At 40.7% G+C, this 21,510-nt stretch overlaps 1 protein-coding gene and 1 pseudogene across 2 annotated transcripts; both read left to right on the forward strand.

Moving 5' to 3' along the window:
• The first annotated feature begins 5,566 nt into the window (after window positions 1-5,566).
• On the forward strand, window positions 5,567-7,662 carry LOC146611889 (zinc finger MYM-type protein 1-like; annotated as a pseudogene).
• Window positions 7,663-17,344: 9,682 nt separating this feature from the next.
• Window positions 17,345-20,967, forward strand: LOC146611890 (uncharacterized). 2 transcript variants are annotated; one of them, XM_085343015.1, is made up of 7 exons: window positions 17,345-17,399; window positions 18,732-18,871; window positions 19,007-19,126; window positions 19,342-19,375; window positions 19,467-19,514; window positions 19,904-20,003; window positions 20,090-20,967. In XM_085343015.1, exons 1-7 carry the CDS (start codon window positions 17,360-17,362, stop codon window positions 20,163-20,165), a joined length of 558 nt encoding a protein of 185 aa, XP_085199141.1. In that variant the 5' UTR covers window positions 17,345-17,359; the 3' UTR covers window positions 20,166-20,967. The 2 variants fall into 2 exon arrangements, with proteins under 2 accessions (XP_085199141.1, XP_085199142.1); XM_085343016.1 differs by having other exon boundaries at window positions 19,467-19,502.
• Window positions 20,968-21,510: the final 543 nt, after the last annotated feature.

Below are 21,510 nucleotides of genomic sequence, written 5' to 3' on the forward strand. Positions count from 1 at the left end.
TTCAACCCAGTATTTAAACTTTTCCTGGCAGACTCTAACTGCTTTAGCAGACTTTACTGCTTTCATTTCTTCTTAGCAGAACTCTAACTGCTTCAACTCATGAAATTTTCATCAAAATCAAAACAGACATCCACCAGTAACTTCAGTGAGTAGACTTAAATTTTATCATATCCAATTTGGCACACTTTGGAAATAATTCAACAGGTAGTGCCTTACCTTTTGGATAAGCCGGCTTATGCCCACTCACTTTGACCACTGGAATTCATGTCTGCCCGTCAGACCACCTCAGAGACCACCAAATTTCTCCATCTAAACCTCCAATCCTCCCTCCTCAACCACCGGACGAGCCCCCAAATGTTAAGATTCAAAATTGAGGAAGGAGAGTACAAACCACCCATGGTCCAGAGGATCTTGGTCAAACAATGATTTTAATGAACACACGTGTGGGAAGACACTCTGTACGCAGACAACCAGTAGTCCTCGACTTAATCAAAGCATAAACAGATATTTTATAGCATCAGGGTTTGATTTACTGACGCCCCTTCATGCGTCACAGATACATTTTATACATAGATCAGATCAACACCACCATGGCTTTTAAGACAGAACATCATCTTCTATTTTCATGGCTAGCCCTTCCTGTCTACCTTTCAGTTCTTGTCTTGTTCCTCTTTCTTGCCGAGACAACAAGGAACGGTTCCTCTTTTACCGAGACACTTTTGCAGTTACAGCCAGACATGAGTAACCTCTTCTCTAAATAAATCTAACTAATGTGTGTGTGTGTGTGTGTGTTGACCTCACATGCTCTCTGTGTCACCTGTTGCACTTCTGACCTTTCACCAGAACGGAGGCTCACTGAGACTATGTGTATGTCTTCTACTAAATAAATGTTTTAATCAAGAACCTCTACTAAACATAATAACTGTGTGCATAAGCATCTTAAGGCCTTCTTAAAGCTATCTGTTACTTTGTTAAAGCAATGATCATTTTAAATAACCTAGTGATTCAAATGGCCTCGTCTGGCCTGCTCCTCAGAATAACTTAGACTTTGCTTTCACTTCTGCAAACTTTCTGCAACTTCCTGTCAGCCTGCAACTTAGTCTTTCTGAGAGAGACACTGTTTAAACCTCTAAATGCAATATAAACTACAGATTATATTCTTAATGCAATGGTACTGATGACAATTATTTAACAATAGCGGTAAAATAATTTCCCTGCTCCACAAAGGTTAGTTATTAGAGTTTCCAACCGTTCCGTAAAAAACGGAATCGTCTGGTATTCAGAGAAAATATCAAGCGTTTCGTATTGAGGTGAAAAGGAACAGTTTGTCCTGGACTTCAGCTACAATGAAAAAGACACAAAGCTGGATTTATTCTGTGTCTTTGCTGCACAGCTGCCTCTTCTTCTCTCATTTTCTCCCCTCCCTCTCCTGTTGCTACTTCAATCATGAAACTGATCAATGATCAGCTGATTGGCTTTTCTCTCTTGTTTGTTTATCGCTCACTTTGCGCCAGAAAGAGGAAACCAGCGGATGTCGCGCTAAACAACAGCAGCACTTTTAAGCTTGATCAGCTGTTGTTAGAATTTATTTAATATTAATTTCTAGTATCAGCTGATGTTTGCTGGAGCCACAGCTGCAAAAAAGCTGCTGGTCATGATATGGTTTGAATATGTGGTGAGAGGGAAACATGAAGATGAAACCAGGAGATGTCCTTACTGAATCATCAGAGCTGTGATGGAGAAACAGGTTTACCTTTTAGGTGACATGAATGAGTTGAAGAGAAGTTATGAACTGTTTCTGAGAAATAACACCAGGATCCTTTTCTAAGTAGCTAACAGCTGGTAACTGTGCAGGGGCGGATCTAGCAAAGTTTTACCAGGGCCCAGGTAGGGCATTAACAGGGAAAGGGGGGCACAAAGAAATACTTTTCTTTCTTATTCTCATTTAAAATGTGTCGCTTTTAACAAATAATTATCTGAATCTTACAACAAACGTTTTCATCTGATGTAAAATGTATAGAAATCCATTATTGTACATAGTAATTTTTTTAGGGTCCCATCATAATTTCTGCTACTGAAAATTCAGAAGTAGCTAAGTACTGTATATGATGCCAGTATTTACCCACATTTTCTAGATACTGTACCAGTACTGTGTGTAAAATGCCATCAAAAAGTCAATTAAGTTTTATTGTTTCTCACCTGTCTTTCTATCTCCTTTCACTTTTTAAAGGTTGCCATGTTAGAAAAAATATTTTGCCCTGCCATGCTGTTTATTGATGTGGCAAATGAATGGTTTATGAAAATATATCTAAATCTGCCATCAGTAATCAGTAATGATCATGTCTCACCTCTAGTCTTCTCTGTCTTAATTTCAGGTTTTCACCATGTGTTGTAGATAGTTCAGGAGGTTAACTCGACCAAGCAGTCTACTTTCAGGTACTGTTTAGAATACCAGAATAGGGAGGATGGTGTAGGTTTAAGTTTATTAGATTGATACATATATACCAACAAGACAGTGTACATCACTGTGACAACAGCGTTTGTTTTCATTCAAAGGCTTTATGGTTTTTCCTATAATACCTGGTGGGCCGGTCTCTAGTCAAAATGCCTGGGCTGATTTTTTGTCCCAGTCCAACCCTGGTGTTTTATATACCTGAACATGGAGCACTGTAACTGGATTTGAAGGAAACTCACTGGTGAGGTTACTACCTGCGTGCTTCGGCCTTTTGTTGGGCACCAAAAGCTTTAAAAAACAGTGTGTATGTGTCGGTCAGAGAGTATTTAAGAACAAAGTGACAATCTTATTTTTTTTTGTATTGCAAAATCTATTTTTGCACTCTGCATTCATCCGTGTTCGAAAGCACACATTTCATGTAAGGGAATTTAATGTCCACACGTGTCAGCCTCATCATTTAGGACTATATGCAGTGCCTCTGTTCGCCCTTCCTTCTCATCCTTAAATATTTGACCCTCGGTGAGACTTCACCATCGCTGAAGACGACCTGAAAACAGTTATTAAAAAACAAGCAGTGTGAGAGGACGCAGGTGTTACGCGGCGCTCCATCACCATATGTTAAATTATGTTCACTCCACTAGTTTACTATATTTTTCTCAGGGATGGATCCCAGTGTTATTTTAGCATTTGTTAATATATTCATTTAATTTAATTCATTGGTTTTCAATAAAAGTCCAATTATCAGTGTGTGTCACGTTTTATTCTGAAATCTAAATGTTGAATATTATTTTTATGTCATGTCTTCTCCACTGTGGGGATTTGCTGCCTGTTTTCTTTTTTTTTTTATGGACTGATTTGTCTAATTCAGAGCTCATAAAACTGTCTGCTTGCTTTTGCATGTATATTTTTTTATTTATAGATAAAACAAATAATAAAATAATCACAAATTGTTTGTAGACATCGTAATATAAATACCTTTGTTCGCACAGTGGCGTGAGGCAAATCTGCACAAATCTAAAATTTTAATTAAAAAATTGAATAACTAAAAATAAAGTTTATGATCATGAGCGCTCAGGAGAGTTTGGTGCTGTTGCTTGTCGGAGTCCTGAGACGACATCTGTCAGCGTCCAAGAAGGGGGGTGGGGGGGGGGGGGGGGGGGGACCTGGTGAGCCTCACAGGTAACATTTGTTGTTTCTGAGACTGCGCGCTCACAGATCGGCTTATTTCAATGAGTCAACCCTCTTATTTAAAAATATTTAAATACTTGTAGCTTGTAATTGTACGTTTCTTTTTCCTTAAGACAAATGTGTACATTTAACTAGCAAAACTCAGAAGGTGGCGCCAAATCCTCATGTTTTTTCTGCATTTGGAGACGCATGCGCACAGGATTACAGACGGATCTCGGTTATTTCACTGTATGGGCAGAAATCTGTGCCATCAGAAACTGAATTTGAATAAGTTCAATTTGAATTTGAATTGCTCAGATTGAATCTGAATTGTAACTTGAATAAATGCTTTTGAAAACTGAATTTGAATTAGTCTAATTTGAAATTGAATTTATGGTTTGAAAATGATCATCACTAAATTTAAATTGAATTTATATTTTGAAAATGAATTGATTTGCTTTGAAACTGCATTTTATCCTTTAAAAATTCAGCTCTCGAATAATTTCAGTTTCACTTCTCACCAGTGGCGTCGTTAGGCCTATTTTAGGGGTGCTGAAGCCTCCCTAAAATATTCTTAAGCCCCCCTAAATAATTTGGTGGTTTTTTTTTTTTTTTTTTTACAGAACTTGCAGACAAATTCAATATAAAGATGCAGGAATATGAGTTTAAAGAAATAATAATATAAACCTGTCGCTATTCACACAAATATGATCATAACTCGGTTGGTCCCTTTCGCTTTACATTGTTAAGGTAGCGTCAGTGCTTCGTTATCCAATCCCTTCCAGTTGTTCACAGGGGACATCCACATGACTGAAAATCCAGTCCTCGTTTTCACTGCTACTTTACACTCCGCTCGTATACACCTGCAGAAACACTAGCGTGCATGTGGCAAACGGCAAGAAATCATGGATATACGCAAGTTTTTCAAGAAAGTAAGTTTTCATCACTGGCTGGTAGTAACAATTAGTTAGCTCCAGGTAACAGCAGAGAGTCCCATGTAAATAATGAACCAGGTGCTCCCCATTTTGTAAATAAAAACCTGGCTAGCGCACTAAGTTAAATTGTTAGCATAATGTTAATTTCTGTCACTCGTTTTAGCTCTGAAAAATCCAGCTGAGCTCATTCAGGTATGGTTATCATCAGTGGAAATAATAATAATCACTCCATCCCCATTAACCTGTAGGAGTCAGGGCAGAGGAGCACAGAGAGGCAGAGGGGAGAGACGTCTGCTGGAGAGGTGAGTCAAAGGATGGAGTCATTTGTGATGGAGACAGTCTGATTAGAATTTTATGGGACTCAATATGGATATGAAATATGAAACATTTCAGTCACGGTACAACATATAAGACCTGTTTAACTTGAGCTTTTATTTAGGAGAGTCAAGGTTAGAAAGTGGAGAGAGCAAAGAGAGAGATATGTATATAAGTCAAATTAGCCTGACTCACATATTTTTGAGGGTTCTATTTTAATATTACTTCAATTCAAGTAATTTAGTAATATTTTTCAGGGCTTTAAATTGCAACCATTTTAGTCACATGCGTGCTCAAAATATAATGTTTGTAACTTCAAAATATTTGGGAGCAACAAATTACTGTGGAGCGGGAGCAGAAGTCATGATATTAGCAATTTACATTACAATTCAGTATGTTTTAATGTATCTTGAAGGGTGAGGCAGAAGGAGTGGCTGAGGGAGAAAAAGGTCAACAGGCAAGTTCAAGTCAGAGAGAGCAAGGAGAGACAGAGGAGCTGCAGCAAATAGATCGAGAGGCAGAGGAAGATCAAGTTATTACAGAGAGAGGAGAGCAAACAGGCCAAGAGAGGGAAAATGATGAAGCAGCTGCAGCAACTCATTCTACTACAGGGTTTGATTTAGGTGACAAAGACACAGGGCCCAGACAGGTGAAGCTGAAGAGCTATCCACATGATACGTTTGGTACACAGAAGCGAGCATTTAACCACAGCTGGTTTGAAAAGCACAACTGGTTAGAATATTCAGTCAACCAGAATGCAGCTTTCTGCTTCCCATGTAGAGTGTTTGGCAAAAACATCAAACATGATAGTTTGGTCAGTAACGGTTGCAAGAACTGGAAGAAAGCTTTAGTCATCTTTGGCAAGCATGAGATGGCACAAACACATAAGGACAGTGTTGTTACATGGAAAAGCTACCAGGGAACTAGCAAACAGGGAAACGTTGCACAGATGATAGCAACTGCAAATGTGAGGGAGATAGTCGAAAGAAGAGAGTATCTCAGACGAATTGTTGCAGTCACCTCTATGTTAGGGAGACAGGGACTCCCTTTTCGTGGTCATGATGAAGGTGAAGACAGCCCAAACAGAGGGAATTTTCTTGCATGCATGGAGCTTTTGAAGGAGTTTGATGCTTTTCTTCAAAAACATAATCCCCCATCAAATGCACAGTATATCTCACCAACATCCCAGAATGACATGATTGACTGTTGTGCCCAGGAAGTTACTAGTGTCATTGTATCTGAAATGACAAAGTCTAAAGTCTATTCCATCATGGTGGATGAGGCAAGGGATAAAAAGGCAGAGCAGTTAGCTGTTTGTGTCAGGTACGTGTCAGAGGGGGCAGTGAAGGAGCGTTTCCTTGCACTTGCAGAGATAAAATCATTTGATGCCCAGTCCATTGCAAATGAGATTCAGCAGCAGATCCAAAACTATGGTCTTGCAGAGCTTAAGTGTGTAGCACAAACATATGATGGTGCAGCCGTTATGAGTGGCTCCACTGGAGGTGTACAAGCACATTTTAGAAGGCTCCATCCTGAGGCTATCTATGTGCATTGTTATGCTCATCAACTCAACCTGGTTTTGTGCAATACTTGCAAGGCTGTCCCAGAGGCTGTGGAGCTTTTCAGCTTGTTGGAGTGTGTGTATTCTTTCTTCAGCACCTCCCTAGTCAATCATCATAAGTTCATGGAGACTCAGGCAAAGCTTGGATTGACAAAAACTGAGCTTGTGCAACTTTCAAACACTCGCTGGGCATGTCAGTTGCGATCAATCAGTGCAGTTCTTGAGACATTGCCTGCCATTTTGGAGTGCCTATCTGCAATTGGATCCCCCATAGCTGTTGGTCTCAGAGCAAAGCTCTACAAGTTCTCAGCAGTCTATGCACTACTGATGTTTTAGTCGATTCTGTCTGTAACCGAAGGACTCCACAAATTCCTGCAGAAAGAGACTTTAGACCTGGCAGAAGCTTTTATCTGCAAACAAGCTGTGTGTGACACACTTAAGGGCAAACACTCAGATGCATTTGCTACAGAGCTGTATGAGAAAACCAAGGCCCTGTGTAACACCCACAGTATCCCTGAACCAGGTGCCAAGACAAGGCACAAACAGAGGAAAATGGAGGATTTTGTCCTGGAGGCAACTGTGGGTTCACGCACTGAATTGAACAACTCAGACACATTGAAAAGAGAGTTACTTTTCCCTTGTGTGGATCGGATGGTTGGCGAGCTTGATCAAAGATTTTGCAGTGTAGATGCAGGGCTGCTAAAAGGCGTCCAGGCATGCAGTCCTAAATCTGAGAACTTCTTGAGTGAACCACACTTGAATGAACTTGCAAAGCACTACAGACTTGACCTGAAAAAAGAGGAGGTTCTGGTGGCCAGAAACTTTCTTACCCGGAAAACAGAGGCTGGATGTCCACCCAAAAATATGTTGTCTGTGTACAACCTCCTTGATTCAGACATGTTTCCCTCTCTGAAGGCAACCATCCAAGTTGCCCTAACAGTGCCTGTCAGCAGCTGCTCGTGCGAACGGTCCTTTAGTGCACTGCGTCGGCTGCACTCCTGGCTGCGTCAAACAATGGGTCAGAAAAGACTTCACAGTCTTGCAGTCATGTCTATTGAAAAAGACACGCTTCAGCATCTGAGTCACAACAGAGTGATTGACCGATTTGCCACTCTTAAAAACAGACGTCATTCTTTGATGCTTCCACCCACCAAGTAACTGGTGATTGCAGCCAGAAAAATGTACTTTTTTATTTTCAGTTTTTTTCTTGTTATTGATGCAGCAAACACATTTCCTCTGTTTTTTTGTTGTACTGTATTATAAAGCAGACTGAAATAAAACAATAGATCTATTGGTGGCCTAGGATGTTTAATCTGTCCAAAAAAGTAGGAAAACAATTTCTCAGTCTTTTTTTTCTGTTTGTGAAATTTTGTGCTCATTCACTACGTTCGTTCATGTCGTGTGCATCTCTTGGGGGCTAAGCCCCCCCTGTCCTTAAAACCTAGTGACACCCCTGCTTCTCACCATTCAGTTTCAGTTCTACAATTCAATTTCAGTTCCAAAATTCAGTTTTTTGGAACTTACATCCGGTTCCGGTTCAAGCGCAGATTAATAGAACTACGTTTTACTAGCGGACCGAAAGTGTTACTGACGGGAATCTACAGCGTCTTGAGCTGAATTAAGACTTCAGAAGTCATTCGTCATGTCGAATGACCAGCGGATAAACTCTCAGGTTGGTAATAAATGTATTACATGTATAAGAACAAGCGTCATGTTAACAAATGATAGCTGTACAGTAACTGTTATGCTTATTGTAGCTGTTAGCTAAAAACGCTAATTTAGCGTAGTTTGCCCTGAATTCAGCTTTGACAACAAATATGATCGACTGTTTCTAGAAGAATTCCAAAGTTGTCATCTTGGACCCTCTCAGAGTACCCCCTCTGTGTGCTTGCAGAGACCCCTACAGTAGGGAAACATGCAAAACGGTGTCCAAACCTTTGTGTTTTAGCTTTATTTATATCTTACACAGCATCCCAACTCTTTAGCTAACTTAATAACTTTAGCTAAAGTGAATAGTTAGTCTAATTCATTAGTGCAGCATTACTGGATCGCCTCTGTTTGAAGTGATATAATATGATATACAACTATCACTGAAACAGCAAACTTTGTAAATAAGCAAACAACACTTCTCATTCTCTAAACGTTTGGCCACAGCTGTAGATTACACTATCAGTGCTTGTTCACTCTTGACAATAATTACACTTCTAAATTCTCTTTGTGCATTTACAGGTAAACCATATCTAATATTTTATCTAAATGACTGCTTTGTCTTTGAAAAGGGTGAGCCTGAGGCCGGTGACAGTCCAGTTCTACTCTAAGTACATCCTTACAGTGGCTCACAGGACAAGGCCACATTCCTGTCCTGCCAGAAGAGAAGAGAAACTTCAGAGTCTTCATGCAGTTCAACCACACCTGTCATATTCCGTATGACAGGGGTCTCAAACTCCAGTCCTCAAGGGCCAGTGTCATGCAACTTTTCCATGCCCTCGAGGACTGGAGTTTGAGACCCCTGCTGTATGGTGTTCATGCTGTTTTCTACCACACAGTTACAGCATGTCTGACTGCCTGTTCAGCATATGCAAAAATATATGATGAGTTTAAGCATGTGATGACTAAGGCCTTCCATTATGGTGTTTGTCATCACATGTCACAGACATCTGGATGATCATTTGGAATAAATAAAATACTAAAAACTTGTTACTTCATCTTTTATCTTTATTATTATTATTATTATTATTATTATTGTTCTTATTTTACACTTTTCATTGTTAGGCATTAGGTTTATTTGTAGTAGTCCTTTCCAACGTCTTTCCCTCTTCCATGTTACTGTGTCAGCATCTATTTGGGTTTGGAAGTGGAACAGAAAGTAAGGAAATCCAAAGTGCCATTAAAACCAGGAGAGGTTCTTATATTTCAGAAGAAGGGATTAATTCAAAAGAAATGACCTCAATGCCATATTTCATTTAGGAACCCTAGAGAGCACTTTGCAAAATAACACATTCTTATAATTTCACCCTCAGATGAGCCAAGCTACGACTGTCAGGGAAGGTGATGTAGGTACAGAGCATATGAGAGTGGTTAAGTTAATGTCTCTTGTCTAGATGAAGGCACAAGAGGGACCAATGGCAAGGCGTAGAGATTCAGTATCTTCAGTCTTCAGTGGACACTCCATTTCTGGCACAAAACACCTGTAAAAGATGGTCGATTTAGGAGGTGACCCGACAACTTCAGCCTGTCAAACATATTAACTCATTCACTGCCATTGACGTCTATAGACGTCAATTGAAAAACTTACGTTGACTGCCATTGACGTCTATAGACGTCAATTACGTTTTTCAATGGGAGGGGCTAGAATACAACCTCGGGCAGCTTGTCAGTGAATATCAGACTTGCATTCATGGTATGTAATGACAAAATCGACCTGCAGGTGGCAGTAGTGCGATTTAGGTAGTGCGATCAGAGTCGCAGTGTGGAGGAAGTGTTATAATGATTACCACACAAAAGTGAATTATTCATTGTGAATAAATGTTTCACCTTCCCTGACAGTCGTAGCTTGGCTCATCTGAGGGTGAAATTATAAGAATGTGTTATTTTGCAAAGTGCTCTCTAGGGTTCCTAAATGAAATATGGCATTGAGGTCATTTCTTTTGAATTAATCCCTTCTTCTGAAATATAAGAACCTCTCCTGGTTTTAATGGCACTTTGGATTTCCTTACTTTCTGTTCCACTTCCAAACCCAAATAGATGCTGACACAGTAACATGGAAGAGGGAAAGACGTTGGAAAGGACTACTACAAATAAACCTAATGCCTAACAATGAAAAGTGTAAAATAAGAACAATAATAATAATAATAATAATAATAAAGATAAAAGATGAAGTAACAAGTTTTTAGTATTTTATTTATTCCAAATGATCATCCAGATGTCTGTGACATGTGATGACAAACACCATAATGGAAGGCCTTAGTCATCACATGCTTAAACTCATCATATATTTTTGCATATGCTGAACAGGCAGTCAGACATGCTGTAACTGTGTGGTAGAAAACAGCATGAACACCATACAGCAGGGGTCTCAAACTCCAGTCCTCGAGGGCATGGAAAAGTTGCATGACACTGGCCCTTGAGGACTGGAGTTTGAGACCCCTGTCATACGGAATATGACAGGTGTGGTTGAACTGCATGAAGACTCTGAAGTTTCTCTTCTCTTCTGGCAGGACAGGAATGTGGCCTTGTCCTGTGAGCCACTGTAAGGATGTACTTAGAGTAGAACTGGACTGTCACCGGCCTCAGGCTCACCCTTTTCAAAGACAAAGCAGTCATTTAGATAAAATATTAGATATGGTTTACCTGTAAATGCACAAAGAGAATTTAGAAGTGTAATTATTGTCAAGAGTGAACAAGCACTGATAGTGTAATCTACAGCTGTGGCCAAACGTTTAGAGAATGAGAAGTGTTGTTTGCTTATTTACAAAGTTTGCTGTTTCAGTGATAGTTGTATATCATATTATATCACTTCAAACAGAGGCGATCCAGTAATGCTGCACTAATGAATTAGACTAACTATTCACTTTAGCTAAAGTTATTAAGTTAGCTAAAGAGTTGGGATGCTGTGTAAGATATAAATAAAGCTAAAACACAAAGGTTTGGACACCGTTTTGCATGTTTCCCTACTGTAGGGGTCTCTGCAAGCACACAGAGGGGGTACTCTGAGAGGGTCCAAGATGACAACTTTGGAATTCTTCTAGAAACAGTCGATCATATTTGTTGTCAAAGCTGAATTCAGGGCAAACTACGCTAAATTAGCGTTTTTAGCTAACAGCTACAATAAGCATAAAAGTTACCTTACGGCTATCATTTGTTAACATGACGCTTGTTCTTATACATGTAATACATTTATTACCAACCTGAGAGTTTATCCGCTGGTCATTCGACATGACGAATGACTTCTGAAGTCTTAATTCAGCTCAAGACGCTGTAGATTCCCGTCAGTAACACTTTCGGTCGCTAGTAAAACGTAGTTCTATTAATCTGCGCTTGAACCGGATGTAAGTTCCAAAAAACTGAATTGTAGAACTGAAACTGAATGGTGAGAAGTGAAACTGAAATTATTCGAGAGCTGCATTTTTAAAGGATAAAATGCAGTTTCAAAGAAAATCAATTCATTTTCAAAATATAAATTCAATTTAAATTTAGTGATGATCATTTTCAAACCATAAATTCAATTTCAAATTAGACTAATTCAAATTCAGTTTTCAAAAGCATTTACAGTGGGGCAAAAAAGTATTTAGTCAGCCACCGATTGTGCAAGTTCCCCCACTTAAAATGATGACAGAGGTCAGTAATTTGCACCAGAGGTACACTTCAACTGTGAGAGACAGAATGTGAAAAAAAAAATCCATGAATCCACATGGTAGGATTTGTAAATAATTTATTCGTAAATCAGGGTGGAAAATAAGTATTTGGTCAATAACAAAAATACAACTCAATACTTTGTAACATAACCTTTGTTGGCAATAACAGAGGTCAAATGTTTACTATAGGTCTTTACCAGGTTTGCACACACAGTAGCTGGTATTTTGGCCCATTCCTCCATGCAGATCTTCTCGAGAGCAGTGATGTTTTGGGGCTGTCGCCGAGCAACACAGACTTTCAACTCCCGCCACAGATTTTCTATGGGGTTGAGGTCTGGAGACTGGCTAGGCCACTCCAGGACTTTCAAATGCTTCTTACGGAGCCACTCCTTTGTTGCCCGGGCGGTGTGTTTTGGATCATTGTCATGTTGGAAGACCCAGCCTCGTTTCATCTTCAAAGTTCTCACTGATGGAAGGAGGTTTTGGCTCAAAATCTCACGATACATGGCCCCATTCATTCTGTCCTTAACACGGATCAGTCGTCCTGTCCCCTTGGCAGAAAAACAGCCCCATAGCATGATGTTTCCACCCCCATGCTTCACAGTAGGTATGGTGTTCTTGGGATGCAACTCAGTATTCTTCTTCCTCCAAACACGACGAGTTGAGTTTATACCAAAAAGTTCTACTTTGGTTTCATCTGACCACATGACATTCTCCCAATCCTCTGCTGTATCATCCATGTGCTCTCTGGCAAACTTCAGACGGGCCTGGACATGCACTGGCTTCAGCAGCGGAACACGTCTGGCACTGCGGGATTTGATTCCCTGCCGTTGTAGTGTGTTACTGATGGTGACCTTTGTTACTTTGGTCCCAGCTCTCTGCAGGTCATTCACCAGGTCCCCCCGTGTGGTTCTGGGATCTTTGCTCACCGTTCTCATGATCCTTTTGACCCCACGGGATGAGATCTTGCGTGGAGCCCCAGATCGAGGGAGATTATCAGTGGTCTTGTATGTCTTCCATTTTCTGATGATTGCTCCCACAGTTGATTTTTTCACACCAAGCTGCTTGCCTATTGTAGATTCACTCTTCCCAGTCTGGTGCAGGTCTACAATACTTTTCCTGGTGTCCTTCGAAAGCTCTTTGGTCTTGGCCATGGCGGAGTTTGGAGTCTGACTGTTTGAGGCTGTGGACAGGTGTCTTTTATACAGATGATGAGTTCAAACAGGTGCCATTCATACAGGTAACGAGTGGGGGACAGAAAAGCTTCTTACAGAAGACGTTACAGGTCTGTGAGAGCCAGAGATTTTCCTTGTTTGAGGTGACCAAATACTTATTTTCCACCCTGATTTACGAATAAATTCTTTACAAATCCTACCATGTGAATTCATGGATTTTTTTTTCACATTCTGTCTCTCACAGTTGAAGTGTACCTCTGGTGCAAATTACTGACCTCTGTCATCATTTTAAGTGGGGGAACTTGCACAATCGGTGGCTGACTAAATACTTTTTTGCCCCACTGTATTCAAGTTACAATTCAGATTCAATCTGAGCAATTCAAATTCAAATTGAACTTATTCAAATTCAGTTTCTGATGGCACAGATTTCTGCCCATACTTTGCCTCCCAGGTGTGCTCTGGTCAACCCTCCATGAGCTTCAACCTTCAGCTCACAGCGTGGACAGGAAGAGGCTGCCCAACAGCAGGTGAGCAGTCCACACTAAACACACCATTAAAATGTTTTCTCTGTGGAGGTCATCAGTAAGAATAAACTCTAAATGACTCACCTTGGTAAAAGAAGCTGTCTCAGTGCGCCATCGTGTGGAACATACAAGAACATACAGCCGATATTTAATACGTGAAGCCAGACCAGTTTTTTATTTAAATACATTTTGAAAGCTGTTTAACTATAAGTTACGTCATGCATCAAATATCCCATATTTTGGAAATTGTTTTGTTAAAGTGATTTTAATACTGCTTTTAATGATACTACTGTGATAATAATAATAACAGTAATTATTATTAACAATGGACGGCCTGAGAGATGAGGCCAGGTATGAGTCACCGTGGGCTCTGATGTTCACAGAAAACATTGTGATCTGTGCTGAGAGTGGACGGCAGGCACAAAGGAGAAGACACATTGAGCTGAAGTAGTGAAAGTAGAATAGTTTCAGTATCTGGTGTCAACCATCCAAAGCAACAGACAGTGCAGGATGGGTGGAGCAGGTGGAGACGATTGTCAGAGGTAATGTGTGACAGAAGGATAGCAGCAGGCGTGAAAAGGAGAGTTTACAAGATGGCAGTGAGACCTGCTGTGGTGTTTGGTTTGGAGACAGGAGGCCGAGCTGAAGATGATTTTCTTTGGGAGAAACCGGGATGGACGAGATTAGAAATGAGCACATCAGCAGCCTGGCTGTGGATCCAGCAGCTCTCCTGTAGACAGGAGTCTCTCCTGGCATTTCTGAACAGTCCAATTAGACCAGTACTGTATAATCCAACATCCTTTAAACATCTCTGCTCAGGTGCTCTCCACAGCCCGACTCGCCAACGTGCTTCGGTCATGCGTTCAGCCAAGTACTGTGGGGTGAACTGTGGCCATCTGGGAGACGTCCAGTTGACCTTTTTCCAAATTTCAACCTCACACTTTAAAAAAAAAAAAATCCAATGTAGACATTTTTAAGGACACAGGTCTCACAGTATGTTTAAGGCCTGTTTATGACCTTAAAAAGGTCGTTCATGCTGGAAACCCCTCCAGTGGACCTGAGTTAAAACAATCCTGCAAAGAACAGTGAACCAAATTTCCTCCACAGTGGTGTGAAAGACTCACTGACAGTTATCAGTAAATATTTGATTGCAGTTATTACTCCCAAGGTGCGCACAACCAGTTAGTCTTGTTTTGCTCTATTATGTTGACTCCTTTTATACTTGACACACATATTTCTAACGGAAGACCCTTCTTCTGTACCAAACAGTTCACAAACACTTCACTGTTCTCTTCCTGCTTCACCAGCTTCCTCCCTGAAAACTTGACTTGACTTTATTCAGGAATGATTTAAGTGAACATGGCTGAAAAGGCTGAAAATGGGTCAGTGTGTTCACATTACATCACCCTTTTCATGAATTAAAAAAGATGACTTTGAATGCTTTATATATTGTAATGACATTTATTTTATTTGAACATACAGTGTTAAAAATAAACAAACAAACAAAACTATCCTCACCTACTCCCTATCAGCAGTGTGCACCTGTGTGGTTAATGTAGAAAGATTACTGGAGATTAAACATAACTAAACATAATTTATTGCCATGCAGTGAAACTGATGGTTACACAGGGTCTGTAAATATCAGCTGCTGATAAAACTTGTTTAATGGTGCTTTCATTTGTTTACATACTTTCAAAATAAAGCAGTCTGGGTGAAGTCGTCACGTTTCGTCATCACGAGCGAATGATTTCGCCACCCTACGCAGCGGTTGCATCAGGTCATTAATATGACTTTTTTTTTTCAGAATCCTTCCTGTTTTGTTTTTTTCAAAATAAAATCACACATTAAAGACATTAACTGTAAAATATGTTATTAAAAGGTTACTGGGGGGAATGATAAAGCAGGCACTTTTTGCTGGCTCAGTATGAGTGGTTGCTCAACAGGTTTAGCAGCAACATCAATAATCAAACTCCCACTTCAAAGTTTTGACTGTTTACAAACCTTAAAGCTCATCTTTAACTCAGTCCAGCACATCTGAATCAAGTCACATATATTTTTGAATAATTAGAAATATACTAAGATTTAAAGACTTTACTGATGACAGGTGACATCAGAAAAAACTGTGGCTGAGTGCACGGTCAGTGTGCCATCTCCAAAGGAAAAATCCTTGATTGGGTGTTTTGGTGATGGTAATGGAGACGGTCAAGAGTTTACATTCAGCATGGATGTAATGTCAATGAATGTCATGATAATTTGTGAGTTTTAATAATTTCTTTGAACTGATTGGTGAAATGATTGTACAGCCTTTAACAACATTAGGTTTCAATAGACTCAAGTGTAGACATACACACCTTTAATATATAGTTAAATGTAACTTAACAAGTTGTATCTTGACCAGATGCTTTTTAGTATCCATCAACATGCTTCTGGCAAAGTGCTTTTTTTGGGGGGGCTTTTTTCTCGTTTATTAGATAGTAACAGTGAAGTCTGACAGGAAAGTGGAGGGAGGGTGAGGGGAAGACATGCAACAAAGGCCTGCTCATCCCGGTGAGCTAAACTGGTGCTTCTGGCATAATTCTGGTTGGATATTTAACCACTAGTCTCCGCAGAAAAGGTGGAGTCTAAATTAAAATTGGTTAGTTTCCTGGCACGGACCCGACTTCAGATTTTAAATAAGGTCGTGGCTTTAGCGTTAGCCTTTTTTATTTATTCCAAAACCAGGTTTAATGTGTCCTGTTGGAAAACCCCATCATGTCCAAGTTTCAACTGTCTCAGACAATTTGAAGGTAAATGGTAAATGGCCTGTATTTATATAGCGCTTTACTAGTCCCTAAGGACCCCAAAGCGCTTTACATATCCAGTCATCCACCCATTCACACACTGGTGATGGCAAGCTACATTGTAGCCACAGCCACCCTGGGGCGCACTGACAGAGGCGAGGCTGCCGGACACTGGCGCCACCGGGCCCTCTGACCACCACCAGTAGGCAACGGGTGAAGTGTCTTGCCCAAGGACACAACGACCGAGACTGTCCAAGCCGGGGCTCGAACCGGCAACCTTGCGATTACAAGGCGAACTCCCAACTCTTGAGCCACGATCGCCCCTCGAAGGTAGTCCTGCTCCTCTTTCTTTATTGCGTCCACTTTGTGTAGTGTGCCAGCACCACTGCAGAAGAACAGCTTCTGATGCTCGACAGCTGGTTCAGTGTTCTTAGCTTTGAAAACCGAATCTTAACTCGTCCAAACATACCACGCGTCATTGATGCCAAAGAGCTCAATCTTTAAAACTCTTCCTGAGACTGCATTTGGCTCGTCCATGTGGGCTGCTGCACATTTTTGAAGCAGGTGCTTTTTATGGTCGCGACCCTCGCAATCCATGATCATGTGAAACTCTCCAGTGTGGAAGACCGATGACTCCACACATTGACCAATACTCATTGGTCTGAGTATCAGTGGTTCCAGTGAGAGCTGCCAAACAATCCTTATTATGCTGGCAAAGATCTAATCAATCATGATCACTAAAGGTAACAGGCCTTGGGCTCGTTGAGTCGACCTTCAGCAGAACTTATTAAAAGATTTAAGTGAATGTATTTCCATGGGATTCACATCATTTTTATGCTCGTCTAACCTTTCAGTGACTCCCTTTGAGCTGTGAATGAGTGCATCCCCATCTAGGATGAAGCTGATCAGAGATCAGTATGTGTTAGTTTGCAGTGAGTCTTCCCTTTCATGTGTTTTAAATCATATAACTCTCAGCACATTTTATTTTGAAGGCGTGGCATTGAGCGTTTTTTTGAGGGGGAGTTTTGGTAGAGAAGACCGTGTGAGAACAAAGACAGGAGCTCAGGAAGTTGAGCATTTAGTCACCAGAGCGATGGCTGGAGGGTGGAGGCTGAGCGCTGCGCTGCTGCTGAGTGAGTTTTGTTAAAGAACTTTTAAAAAAGCTTCCTGGAAGCAGAGCGTGTGTGCTCTTTATGACGAAGGGGAAAGTATTTTTATGTGGTGAATGTCCGTGTGATTGTGAGAGGAGCACGCCGAGGGTGAGATTGCGTCACTCGGTATCCAGTCAGCCTTCGACAGCTTTCACTGTCTTTACTTAAATTTACTCGAGCAGTGATCCGATCTTGTTTTACTAACAACCTCGGGAAGGTAACACTAACATGTTTCCTGTTGTGTAATCTGCACTGCAGTTATTTCCACGTGTCGTCTGTGGCTGGATTCATCGCCGCGTCCTAAACTGACGATTATCTGTTTTTCTTTAGAGGAAGTTTAGTTTAGTGTAGCAGAGGAGGTTTCGTTCAGATTTTTACAGTTTGGTTCAGGTTGGTCTAAAGGTCTACACACACACACACACACACACACACACACACACACACACACACACACACACACTCACTCACTCACTCACTCACTCACGTGTGTATGTGTGTGTGTGTGCTTGTTTGACAACAGAAAACCAACACGAGTCACGAGCCAGACGAGTCACAAGATCAGGCCATATTACATCATTTCCTAGACATGACACTCCCCTGCGGGCCCACCTTTCTGTTCCAAAACTTGAACATCCGGATATTTGACTTTGTCAGTGATTTAAAAAAAAAAGATTTTAAAGAAATTGAGCTTTGTACAGAGTTCAGGTTTCCCCAAACACTCTGAGTTATTACTGCTATAGTGACCAAGTGACCTTTTTTTATGTGACTGCGTAGCATTTTTATCAGCTGCCCCTCCTCCCACACGAGACAATGTTTACAAATGTTAACACGCCTGACAAATACACAAAGAAGGGACTCACAAGGATCAGAATGACTAACACACTGTAAGCTGACCAAAGCTAAAAGTAAACTAAAACTGATTCACTCAGGTTTAAAAATGGGTCATTCATCTCCACAGGATGTAGTTAATCTGTTAATTGTTGTTATTTAAGCTCAGCAGAGAGCTCGTCTTTGGCATCAGCTAAAAAAAACAGCTTCATAACAATAACTCTGGCCTCAGACCACAAATATAAACTTCCAAACTTTATGCAAACTGCACTCAGTACACTGTTGTATGGATTATGCAAAAACATGCGCCCTGCATAGTGTTTCTTTATTTGATATAAATCAGTTGCATGTAACTGTCTCACCTGAGCACACTCTTTGCCTCGACGGTTATATTTAAATGTACAACATGCTTAATAACGTTTGCATTTATTTATAAAGCTCACTGTAATTGGTCAGAATAAAGAAACCTCATCTTTCTGTTCCTAGGTGTGTTCGTGCAGGCTTTGAGCGGGCAGCCAGTGAAGTGCACCGTCTCCCATGATGGTGGCACGACCACGTACGCCCTCCAGACCGAGTTTTCTGACAAGGATGTGCAGAAGCCTGAGTTCTCGTGGTTTAACATCTCCGTGAGTGACCTCTCACATATATGTTCTCTTATATATATCATAAACTTTAAAGGGTTCCATGTAATTTGTATTTATTCGGGATTTTGTCGCATGACAGGCTGATAATTTTTATTTGTTTTCATTTGCTGACTTTAGAAATACGTCCTCGCCAACCACCTCGATCAAATTGCTGTGGTGATAAGTCGCAGCTTCAACGCTCTCACTGTCAGAGCTTGCATCGAAAACCTTTTCTGTGAAGGACACGTCAACTCCAAGGTACAACCCTCCAAATATGAGAAAAAACTTTATTCCACACTGGAGGGAAAAAACTTGCCTGTGTTATCGGACGTGTTGTAGTGTGAATAATGCTGTTTGCTCAAGAGAGGTTGAGTTTACTCTGCAAATCTGCTAATCACAAAATAAATATGCAGGGAAAACAATCCTGTCAGCAGTACTTCATCCTAATAACTGTCTCTTTTTGTTTTCCGTAGGGGAAACCTCTCGACTACACGGCCAACTGCACCAGTGAGTATCGCTGCCCCGTCCTCACATTGTGTCTGGTTTTTGTTTTCATCAATTTTGAAGTAAAATATGAATTTCTCGTGTTCTTTTGCAGCCGTCTGCCCTCCCGTAGCTTTGCCCGGAGACCAAGGTGAAAAAAACAGTCAGTATTTATGTCACTGTGTCTGTGTGTCACTAAAAGAGACGAAACTGAAATGAAACGTGATTAAATCACAGGAATGTTTGGCAGCGTCTGCATGTTTTCACACGTGATGAACAAATACAGGAAAGGGCCTCATTATTAGATAACACATATCTGTAACACCAGTTACAGTGGAGAGATCAAACTTTGTTACACTAGTACTTTTTACCCGCTCTATTTATTTATGACATCATCTTTAAATAACAGTGTTGCATGCTGTGTGACGTCCCATTCAGGCTATTTAAGAGAGGTAATAAACTCTGAGAACGTGACTGTTTTTATTAGCTGTGAATAATTTATTTGGCCTTTAATGCAATATTAAATATTATTAAATCTGTTTTCCTTCTCAGGGAACTCTCATCACTGGATCATCCCTGTCATTGTCATTGTCATAGTGATAGTGATAGCGCTTGCATGCATCATCCTGTGCTGCAGAAATGAAAATCTCAGGTAATCTCCCCGTATATAAATCATACAATGACATGCTGTGTCCTCATCTGGCGTGTTCATAACTGCTGCTCTGTTTTCATTGGCAGGAGATGCCGCTGTGGGCAAACCAGAGGACTTTACATCGTCGGGAAGAAAGAAGCAGCAAAGCCAGAAATTGTGTAGAAAGAACAGATCTGAAACGATGATCTTTCCCCTTTTTTCACTTTGAAGTAGAGTGTGCATGAAAAGGTTAATCTCCACCTGTGAGTGGATGCTTTCTGTAGTTTCCCACTGCATCTACACTTACTGTGTAGATGCAGTGGGAGTGTGGACACTTCCTCTGGACTCATCTTCAGTTTCTCTTTGTTCGTACTTTGGCACAGTTAATGACAGCACAGTGGTGGTAATGAGTGACAGAATGACACTTATGTGACTGGATGCTGGAGACTTGAGGTGCTAAACTCTAAGTCATGTGTGACCTTTTATTTTAAGCATTACTTAATGATGATAATAATAATAATAATAATAATAATAATTCGTCTCTGAAGCAGTGGGCAGCCACTGGGCGCCCGGGGAGCAGCGTGTAGGGACGGTACCTTGCTCAGGGGTACCTCAGGGTAGCTGTTTAGTGGATTCGAACCCTCCTGTTTTGCATTATACTTGCCAAAGCTGAACCCCAGCTCACTGATTAGTGTTACTGTAACTGTATCTGGCTACGGCCTCGATCCCGTTGTTGATTTTATTCCACTTGCCGGTTAGCTGTGAGGGATTGGTGCACAGGTGAAAAGTTCTCTGGGCTGTGGAAGCTCTCAGACTCTTTGCTGCACCAGCGAGTGCACTTTGAGGAGCCAAAAAGCATTAATACATTAATACAACCCCCCCCCCCCCGTGTAAACCAGCTGTGGAAGCTCAGAGACTCATAATGCAGCACCAGGGCGTGCACTTTCAGTGTCCTATAGCATTACAGCACATAGTATATATAACATATAGTAATATAAAGATGAATATAGATGACTTACTATCTATATGCTACTGATATTTTATAATATGAAACTATATTATTTATATATAAATATATTATTTTTATTATTATATAACTTATAAAGATGAACATTGCGATCTTAAACTACTCGTCATGTGTCCTCTTTACGCTGTCCTTATGAAGTGTATATTTTAAGCTGTCAATCAAACATTTGTTTCTCTATCTGTTGTATTACTGTTTCTTTTTCACTCATTAAAAGCTTCTGCTCAGACTCATGAGCTCATTGTGTTTTTTGCAGCTCATGCTTGGTTTTAGTTTGTTTTTTCTTTCTTCCTGTTTTTCCTACAGGGGCTTTTTTTGGGTCTTCTATCTGGTGATATGTTCTGAGCCAACTGAAGCTGAGCAGGTGGATTGACACATGCACAAGGAAATGATTGGTCATGTTTGTGCTGCTGCCACTTCAGAACACGATGCCTCTGCACATTTAAGCAATGACAGTCACGAGTCTTGTTCTGGGGTGGGGGCTTTTTGATGAAGCTACAGAGG

The sequence above is a fragment of the Diplotaxodon limnothrissa genome, linkage group LG19, assembly GCF_057381915.1.
Source record: "Diplotaxodon limnothrissa isolate DT_005_m linkage group LG19, D_limnothrissa_male_GT1.1, whole genome shotgun sequence".
In the NCBI taxonomy this organism is placed as follows: Eukaryota; Metazoa; Chordata; class Actinopteri; order Cichliformes; family Cichlidae; genus Diplotaxodon; species Diplotaxodon limnothrissa.

Excerpts from the sequence above, each read along its gene's own strand:
- LOC146611890 (XM_085343015.1), top strand. The coding sequence starts at position 17,360 with ATGGCTGGAGGGTGGAGGCTGAGCGCTGCGCTGCTGCTGA. Across the intron at positions 17,400-18,731 it reads GAGCGCTGCGCTGCTGCTGA|GTGTGTTCGTGCAGGCTTTG; the intron begins GTGAGTTTTGTT and ends TTCTGTTCCTAG. Across the intron at positions 18,872-19,006 it reads TCTCGTGGTTTAACATCTCC|AAATACGTCCTCGCCAACCA; the intron begins GTGAGTGACCTC and ends TGCTGACTTTAG.